A 10,328-nucleotide genomic window follows, 5' to 3' on the forward strand; every position below is an offset into this window, starting at 1 on the left:
TACTAAGCAGTCGTGTAAACAGATTCTATTTGAGTTGCATGAAACTGGAATGACAAAGCACACACGCACGTTCACGCTAAATCGACGGTGTATTATGAAAGTTTGAGAGCATTCGTGTTTTAAGTTGAGATATGACTTCTCTGAGGCATCTTCCCATGAATTTTTCCTACTCTTGTTTTTGTGGTGTGCTTGTTGCATTGTTTGTCTTGCTTGAGGGCGAGCAAGAGTTAAGTATGGGGGTGTTGATAAGTGCATTTTGTATGCATTATTTTGTGTTATTTTTATATATATTTTGTGTGCATTCATATTGTTTTTATGTGTTTTTATGTGTTTTAGTGCATGCTTGTGTATTTCACTACTCGGGTTGATTTGTAGGAAAATGGATTTTTGAAGAGTGAATTATGGAGCAACTTTGGTCGAAAAATAAAATTTAATTATTAGAAAGATCCAAATCCAATATACACCTTTCAAAATTAAGTTCAAGATGTTTTGAAGCTGCTGTCCAAATTTCAGCTCGATCCGACTGCTAGATCTCGAGATATAAATTTTTCAAAATCGTCGCTCGCAGCTGAAATTTTGTGTGGTGCGCGAGCGAGATTTGAGCTCGCCCGCGCGCGAGTTGCTGATCCAGAAATCTGTTTTTTTGTTTTGCGCGCGCGCGAGGCTTCTTCCAGGTGCTGCGCGCGTGTTCCGACGTCAGATTTATTCGAGAATCCTATTTTGTGAAGGAAATTAATTGGTACAAGATCCGGACACTATAAATAGATGGTATGTCATATTTTGAAAAATTCCGAAGTTTCAGAACGCAGACAACACAAGGGAGGCGTCTACAAGGCTTGAGAGAGAAGATTTCTCTTTTTTTTTCTTCTTCTTATTCTTTCTTTATTTTATTTTTGAATTCTAGTTTCAATTATTGTGTAGTTTTTATTCAACCAATACGGCGTGATTGGGCCGAACAAATTCATGTAGAAAACTTGGATGTTTGTTTGGGATTTTTCAGACTTGATTTTATTTTATAGATTGTCAGATTTATATTTGTCTTGTGAATAGCCTGATCAACTGTTTGCTTGCATTTTAATCGATTCCAAGTCTATAGAGGAGGTATTGATTTCGATCACCCTGATATTTAACACATGGTAAAACCAACTAGAAATAGAATTATGTTTTAGTGTGTAGTTTGAGTGTAAACTGAATTTTTACAAATATTTAAGGCATTCAAATTTGATTAGAATTATGAAAGATTAATCCGTCAATATTTGAGTAGATTTGATTGTTCTAGAAATAGACATTTGAACAAATTAGGAGAATTCCCGTAATCTAAGGTTAAATTTGAGTCCTGAATCGGCTATATGTTACATGATTTGTTCGGTACCTACGTGTGTCTTGGTTGTCTCGTTTTAATTAAATTTTCTTTTCAGTTATTTTAATTCTTATTTCTTAAGCAGTTTTTATTATAAATTCTTATTTTATTTAATTCAAATTACTTTTTATTATTTTTTCTAGATTAAGCTAAATAATTAATTTTTGAGAATTGACTGCAATCTCTGTGGGATCGATACTAGGACTCTCAATCCACTTTACTATTACTTGACCTGGTACGCTTTCCAGTAGATTCATATCACACCGATTTAGCCGGTCAGTTACTCAAACATACATACTTAAAATAAATTTGGGAAAAATAAAAACTTTGCGGAAACATAATCTTCTTTATTAAATAAGCGTATTAAAAGTGCACAAAATAATGGAAAAATAGCATTCAAAATTATTTGCCAAACATGGCCATCAAAATAAATAATCAAACTTGTTTTTCCATCAAATCATAATATTGTTTAAACAACTCTCATTCATAAATCTCGCACTCATGCATCGCCCGCTGGACTGACTCCCGGCTCCTCTTCATGTCCATTAACATAATCATCGATAAAGGTATCAATGTCCTCGTTACCTACACCATTAAAGTTTAGTGATTTTAAAGACTCAGCAAGAAAAATGCATGAAAATGATTTTTCTAAAACTTTAAGTGAGACAAGCATTAACATAGGCTTTCATGCAGAACTAACATAAATGCATCTTAATGAATCCATAAAATAAAACATTTAGGGGTGTTGAAGTATGTGTATTGTGGTAACCGTCATAATGAGCCATTCATAATTTCTGTTGTACAACAAGCATATGGCATTACGCCCGTAAACTTTCATTATTTGGATAGCCGCTCCGGAGCTCATACCGAAGTGCATATCCCGTATAACCATCCCGTGAGCCATGTTTGGATAGCCCCTCCAGAGCTCATCCCAAAGTGCATACCCCGTATAATCACCACAAGACACATAAGTCATCAAAATATTTTTCATACATCATATCATTCATCATATCATACTTCATAGTCATAATCATCATTCTTCCATAATCGTGAACTTTCATAAAACAATGTCATGCTTGCGTAAACCAATGTGAGAACCATTCATGCATAAAATACTTCCTACATTTCATGATTTTCATGGAAAAATAGTTTTCATGATGGTTGAAAACATAACCATGCATTACATAGTATAATTGGTCCACGTGAGTCATTTCGTCTATCACGGACATTTAAAAACTTGAAACGTTTGCATAAAATCTCTTAATTATACTTAAGACATCTTAAAATAACATAAAAATGAATTTAGAACCCTCAAAACAAAATTTAAAATTTTTGGGACAAAGGCATTTCGGACCCTTGTCCGGACCCCTGCACGGACCTATTTTCGAATGGGGCACGGACCCCGTGCCAACCTCCGTGCACATGAAATTTTTGATTTTTCAGAGACAGAGGCCACACAGACCCATGTCCGGTCCACCTTCTAGGGTCTGGACACCTCGGAAAAATTTTTGAAATCTACGAATCTGCATCAAGATTTCACGAAAAAATCTGATTTTTGAGTTCCTAAATCGACCAATATTCTTAAACCTTGGAAGAACACTTCAAAACTCCAATAAACCTGCAAATAACACTTCAAAACTCATTCATCAATCCCTTAATTCAAAGATTTGAATAAAAAATTCATACCCAACACACTCAAAATCAAAAATATGGATTTCAAACATTTATGCCCTTATATCTCATGAAACTTGTACCGAAAACATCAGGAACGCCTCACGTTTCACAATTAAACAACATACTCATAAATCTTTAAGAAACATGCATAGATCGTCAATCATTCACATAGGGTTTTACCTTGAAAATACATATATTCTTGAATGGGTTTCAAAACAGTAAAAACTTGTCTGAATCGTTTGATTGAAATTAACCTGGGCAGAAAGGATGATCTAGCCTTGAGAATGAAGAACCCTAGCCTTGAGATCGCAGTGTTGGAATGTGAAAAGAGAATTTGAGGGAGAATAAGCGGCGTTCAGATGAGTGAAAAGAAAAGAAATTTTTTTGAACGCTTGAATTGTTTTATGACTAATGGGCTCCCAACATGGCCCATTTGTTACATTTAAAAGTCTTTAGAATTTCAACTCTCCCAATTAATAAAAAAATACACTGCATCAACTTAAACTTATTTAAATAAAATATTTTCTTAATTCGCTCGAAGGCTAGACTTGTCCCTACGACCCAGAATTAAATACCAACCTGAAAACTTTAAAAATCACATCAAATCACATAAATTTCCAGAAATTAAAATAAATCACATAATTAAACATAACAATTAAATTTTCTAAAATAACATGCATTAAATCATATAATTTAATTAAATTATCATGATTAAGCTAGTGGACTTTTTGGATCTTACAATTAAATTTAAGCATACGTCCTATATGGGCACGTGAATGTGGTATTTTCTTGATCTTACGGGTTAATAACTATCTGATTTTACCCTAAATAACCATCCAAGAAATAATAATAAGGGTAACCGGCTAACCTGTCAATCATCTGGTCAATGAATGAGAGTGGGAAGTGGTCTTTTGTAATGACATTATTGAGTCTCCTGTAGTCAATACAAACTTTCCATACAGTCACCGTTCTTGTGGAAATCAACTCATCATTTTTGTTTTTAACCACCATCATACCACCTTTCTTCGGCACCACCTGTACTGGAGAAACCCATGCACTATATAAAATAGGATAAATAATTCTAGCATTTAAAAGTTTCAAACCTCTTTCTTGACTACCTCCTTCATTGCCGGATTCAATCTCCTCTGATGGACAACATATGGTGTATATGAATCTTCCCTCAAAATCTTATGCATAAAAATATATGGGTTAATCGCTTTTATATCAGCAATAGACCATCCCAATGCAGACTTAAACTCATTCAACACCCGTAACAATTTATCTTTCTCTACAGAATTAAGGGAAGAAGAAATTATTACCGAATATGATGATTTCTCACTCAAAAATGCGTGACTCAAGTGTTCAGGAAGAGCTTTTAGTTCTGGAATGGGTTAGGGCTCCTCATCTTTTGATGCATTCAACTCGATTTATTCATGATTACCCATATTCGTTTCCTTTGGCAACTCTTCAAGAGCTAGGACTGGCTCTCGAAGGTCCCAATCAACTCCATCCACTTTCATGACAGAAGTAGCGATACATTTCTCTAATGTATCCTTGAAATTCATTCCTGCATCGAGAGAGTTCACATAAGAGTCAATGATATCAATATTATGGCATTTACTTACCTCATATTGGCATTTTATTGCTTTTTAATATTAAATGTGACTATTTCGCCACCAACTCTGAGCGTCAGTTCACCTTCTTGTACATCGATCAGTGCTCATCTAGTATCCAAGAACGGCCTTCCCAAGATCAGTGGAACATCCTGATCCTCTTCGATATCTAACACAAAAAATTTAGCGGGGAAAATGAAATTATCTACCTTTACCAACACTTCTTCCACAATTCCATGAGGATATGTGAGATATCGGTCCTCCAACTGCAATGTGATCATCGTGGGCTTTAATTCTCCCAGCTCCAGTTCCCTGAAAATAGATAAAGGCATTAGATTTATACTGACTCCTATGTCACACAATGCTTTATTCACAGTAGAACCACCAATTATGCAAGAATCGTAAAACTCCCTGGATCTTTGAGTTTCTAAGGTAGCTTCTTCTACAAAATAGCACTACATTATTCTATCAGCTTTACCGTTTCAAATTCTTATAACTTCCGCTTTCTTGTCATCACATCCTTAATAAATTTGGCATAATGAGGCATCTGCTCTAAAGCGTTAGCAAATGAGATTTTTATATGAATTTTCTTGAAGATTTCAAGAAATTTAGAGAATTGTTCATCCAATGCTTTCTTCTTGAAGTGATGTGGATATGGCAAGGACACTTTAAGAGGTGCGGGTTTATCATTCTGTGTAGTGTGTCTCTCCTTAGGTATTTCTTCATGGATTTCAGGCTCTAGAACTTGCTCTTTCTCAACCTCTGTCACCGTTTCTCCACTCGAAATCTCTTTCCCACATCTCAGGGTAATTGCCTTGCACTGTTCCTTAGGATTCACTTCAGTGTTACTAGGGAATGCATTCCTTTGTTGATTGTTCATTGTATTCTCCAGTTGACCAATATGAACCTCAAGTGACTTCATAGTGGACCTCATAGTTGTAAAGTGTGTTTCAATGTTGTCAATGCGTGATTCACTCTGGTCCATCCTCTTAGAAGATTCAGTAATGAAAGTTCTCACCAAGTATTCTAAGGAAGGCATTCCTTCTCCTCTTTGAGTGTTGAACCCCGATGGATGATTTAACATGTTCTTGTTATTAGCGTACGAAAAATTCTCATGGTTCCGCGCAGTCCAGGATGATAATGGTTCGGGAGAGGGTTACCTATATAATCGTTGAAATTTCTGTTATTGGCATATTGAGCTTGCTCAACAGTTCCTTATTCTTCGACCCAAATCATCTCAGTAGCCTATGCTGCCGATTCTGTGACTTGGTTCAATTTATTCATTGCGGCTAGCTGTGAAGATATAGATGCCATCTGGGCGGAAAATGAGGTGAATGCCTCCACCTCATGAATTCCAGCAGGTTTTCAAACTTGTAATCACTCACTTGGCCACTGATAGCTGTTCATAGTCATCTGCTCGAGCATGTGGTATGCATCCTCTGGGTACTTAGAGAAAACAGACCCACCTACTGCGGCATCCACTGACATCCTTGTTGGCCCATTCAACCCATTGTAGAATAATTCAATTTTCTCCCAATTTTTAAAATTGTGAGTTGGGCATCGCTGCAGCAATTCCTTGTAGCGCTCACATGCATCATACAACTACTCTGAGTCCTGTTGACGAAAGGTAGTGATCTCAATTTTTTATTGAGAAGACTTAGCTGGCGGGAAGTATTTTGTCTGAAACTTGGAAGCCATGTCTTCCCATGTTGTGATGCTTCCCAGAGGTAGAGATTGCAACCAGCTTCTTGCATTGTCTCTAAGAGAGAAAGGGAACAGTCTCAGCCGAATGGTGTCTTTAGCAACACCATGAATCTTGACGGTTGTTGCGTAATTTTGTCCCCGCAAGTGCATGGTGTCAAGTTTTAATAGAGTGTGAGTAGAGTATCGTTCCCACGAGGAGTAGTATTGATACTTATTAAGTACTTATAATTAAAATAATCCTAATTTTATTTAGAAAAAATTTTTTTTAGAGATTTGCAGAAAATTTAAATAAGCAAGAAACTTTAGCTAGCACGCACACAATTTCAAAGAATCTCAATGAGAGAATAATGGTCTAGAGGTTCAGATTTCACCTGGTTTCGACAACAACTACTCCCAATTAACTTATTTTCTTGAATTTCATTCAATTAATAGCCAAGAACACTTAAGTATATTATTTCACTCTTCCGAGCAACAAATAATATGTATCAAATAAGATTCAATTCCAATATCCCTATTAAAAATCTAGTCTTAGTGATATGTGTAAAACGATGTTCTTTCTAAAGCTCCATTAATGTTATACAATCTCCCGAGCTATATAAACAAATAACGGTGTAATTTCTATTGGTCCTATTCAAAATCCCCTCTCCCGAGCAATGATTTTGAATAAATATGACAATTCAATTTATGGCTAGTAAATTGAAAAGACAATCAAAACTAGAAAAAAACAATTAATCTAGGAAAATTCAATCAGATAAAATCAAAAATTTATAGTAGTGTCTACACCAGGTTCCATTATCCCTCTAGACTAATAAAATTTTAGTTCATGATTAAATTTAAATAAAACCAAAACATGTTTTCAAGTCTAAACATCAAATCAATAATAAAAGAGTTTGGATTAGAATAACAAAGCCGTAGTCGCTTTACCGTGTCCGGTTGATCGACCTTTTGTCTTTGTTCCAAGTTGTTCTTCACTCCGATGCGAATTTATCTTCCAATATTTTTTCCCAAATCTCATGTGAATTCTCTCAGAATTATTTGATACTTTGTGGCAGCTGCTAACCGTGTTTGTTTCTAGAAAACTCCTATTTATATTCGCATAAAGTCGTCCAAGATAAGCCCAAAAAAATCACAAAGTTTCCTTCTAAAAGCAGACTCTGAACTTCTCAGAATCGTGGCTGCGCGGGCACGCTTGATGCCATGCGCGGGCGTGCATAGCTCTCTGATTTCAACACTTCAAAAATCATCACATCGCATGTGCATGCATAATCACCTTCGCGGGCGCGCATAGGCTTTGGCCAAGAGCTCTTTTTCTCTTCATTCCTTGAACCATTCTTGCTCAATAATTCTTTTTATTGGTCTTTTTGGCTCCAATCAACACAAAATCATGATTTCTTGTAAATCCTTGCACTCAACACAAACAACAACAACTAACGCATAATTACGCTCGAAACAAAGCAATTAACTATAAATTTCTTACGCAAATTAAGTGCACAAAATGCACTTATCAAATTCCCCCAAACTTGAATGTTTGCTAGTCTTGAGCAAAACTAATCAACACTAAACTCCAAAACTCAATATACTCATGCAATCAACAGGAACACTCAAGAAATACTATGGAGTAATGGCATCAACAATGATTTCAAATTTTTTTTTAAATCCAATTATATCAAACCTACTAGAACTTTAAAAATTAAAACACAAACTAGTGAACCTCATAAACATACAAATCCCGCAACTCACGTTTCAAAATTCTCTCATCCAAATTCAATTCACACATTCATATATAATGAGGACTTCTCAAGGTATCACAAGATCAAAGTTATACAAGAATCACAAATACTCACAATCGGTTTAAAGCAAGAAATAATAGTGTTTGTGTGTGTGTTTTGATTAAAAACTCATACTCATTAAAAGTGTCTATCAACTGTCCATAGGCTAAATTATCGCAACCCTTCTTCACTGTATATTGGGCGACTGTGACTCGGTCAATAGGACTTAATAAGCTTGTAATGTAAGGCCTGGGTTATGGCTACAAACGAAGGATATCAATTCAAATGAGGGTGTAAGCTATGATCAATTTATGGATTCCAACTCCTTTTCATTCTCAATCAAATCTCTTCTCGTCAGACCACTAATTTCATTACTCTTTTCATATTTTTCTGTTTTTTTTCCTTCTTTTTTAACAATTTTTTTTTAACTTTGCTCAACACATATTCCATTCTCTAGTTTCAAATTAGGAGCATAAAAGTTTCACATTCAATACTTACTCCGTTAGGGTAGGAATTAGTTTTTAGGCTATTCATTTGGTAGTAAATGTAGGACCTTGAAAAGATGCCGAATGGGGGTTTATCACACGTTTTCACGCATGTCATTCGTATTTCAATAAGGCTCAAACAAGGTACTAGGAATAACATGCATCAATGGTTAGCTTGAAAGCCACAAACAATTTTTATAAAAACTGCTTAAATCATCCCTAAGTCACAGTATGCCCGTGTCTCGCCTCGAAGGGTGTCTGAACAAGTTCTAGACAAGTCTCAATTCACAATAAATCGTACAAATTTCAATCAATGCAAAACAAGCAATCATCAAAAGTAAACGATGATTTTCAACAAATTTCAGAATTTGTACCTCATGTACTCATATAAGTGTAGGCTCAATAGGACAACTAGAGATAAATTTTATTTCAACGAAAATTAGGCCAAATATCCAAATAATGCCTCATCATATCTATGTTCGCGCATTTCAAACTCAGACTTAAGCATAAATCATAGAGCATATGAGAATCTATTAATCTAATTGGTTTCACCAGTTCAAAATTGGTCAGATAAGTAGACAATCATGGATATCGGTTACTAAACAAAAATTTGTTTCATCATTGGCCATCTTTACAATTATTTCTTGACTTCTTGATTCATACTCAACTCAAAGTAAACACAAAACACAACTCAACAACACAACGCACTAAAAAAAATTAAAATTTCAATAAAAACTCTAAACTATCAAATTTCACAACTCAAAACATTCAAACGAATTAATCATGTGATTCACCCCCCAAACTTGGTACAATAATTGTCCTAAATGATTTGGAAAAATAGAACAAAGGACATGTACCTAGAACGACGACCATCAGTGGTCACCGCCATCATTTTCATCAGCAGCAGGGGGATGATCCGAAAAACAAGAAGTGGGTGGCCACTATGGGTATGGAGGGAATTGATGTGCCGAGGTCGTAGCATTTGGGAACTGATGGGCCTAGGCTGCTATGAAATCCATCATAAAATTCATAAAAACTCCGGACGTCTACTGGAATGCACGAAACTGTTGTCTGTGCTGGCGCACCTCCTCCTCAAGATAAGTGACACGATCATTCACGGTGCGAGGAGTCTCAGGATGTCGTTCAAGGACTCTCCGGGCAGCAGCTCATTCATTAAATGATCACCTTGCAGCTCGTTTGCATTGCTCAGATTTTGGAACTAGACGAGACAAATGAGAACAAGGGATGGCAGCCCGAGGCTTCAACAACTCCTCAGTTGGGCTCCATTCAACACCCACGGCTTCAAAGAGATCAGTAATAATGGAAGGCAAGGCAAGGCCCCCACTCGAATGGCCAACTATAGCATTCATAATCGTCTCCTGGAAAATTAAACCTAAATCCACTGTCTTACCAACAAGTATACAATATACGAGAATGGCCCTCTCCCATGTGACCTCGTGATCATGATCGATGGGATTCAATCGCGCACGTATGAAAGTATACCACCTCTTGGCTTCCGAGATTAAATCGGTTTTCTTCAACTTAGATGGCCTTCGCTCATGATTGAGTCTCCACTCAGCCCCATCAACACATATAGTGCTAAGAATGTCATCATAGTCAACCTCACCAGATTTATGCTCAACATACTCATCATGCAGCACCGGCGGAAGTTCAAACAAGGTGTTTATGGAATGAGAATCAAACGGAACCATCTTGGCCTGCA

The 10,328-nt window shown here is 36.2% G+C and overlaps 1 protein-coding gene and 1 non-coding gene across 2 annotated transcripts; one reads left to right on the forward strand and one right to left on the reverse strand.

The window, feature by feature from the left end:
- Window positions 1-4,754: 4,754 nt before the first annotated feature.
- On the reverse strand, window positions 4,755-5,731 carry LOC140860993 (uncharacterized). Its single transcript, XM_073263992.1, has 2 exons — window positions 5,145-5,731; window positions 4,755-4,959 (listed from the first exon to the last, which is right to left on the reverse strand). The coding sequence occupies exons 1-2, from the start codon at window positions 5,729-5,731 to the stop codon at window positions 4,755-4,757; spliced, it is 792 nt and encodes a 263-aa protein (XP_073120093.1).
- A 459-nt stretch (window positions 5,732-6,190) lies between these two features.
- On the forward strand, window positions 6,191-6,297 carry LOC140870213 (small nucleolar RNA R71). The gene has a single exon (XR_012147185.1). It is a non-coding gene; the product is annotated as a small nucleolar RNA R71 (small nucleolar RNA).
- Window positions 6,298-10,328: the final 4,031 nt, after the last annotated feature.

The sequence above is a fragment of the Henckelia pumila genome, chromosome 4, assembly GCF_033568475.1.
Source record: "Henckelia pumila isolate YLH828 chromosome 4, ASM3356847v2, whole genome shotgun sequence".
NCBI lineage: Eukaryota > Viridiplantae > Streptophyta > Magnoliopsida > Lamiales > Gesneriaceae > Henckelia > Henckelia pumila.

What these genes read in the sequence shown, in the direction of transcription:
- LOC140860993 (XM_073263992.1), bottom strand. Translation starts at nt 5,731, where the DNA reads ATGTTAAATCATCCATCGGGGTTCAACACTCAAAGAGGAGAAGGAATG. An exon ending in GTGATGACAAGAAAGCGGAA is followed by an intron (nt 4,960 to 5,144) that starts GTTATAAGAATT and finishes ATCTATTTTCAG; the next exon opens with GGAACTGGAGCTGGGAGAAT.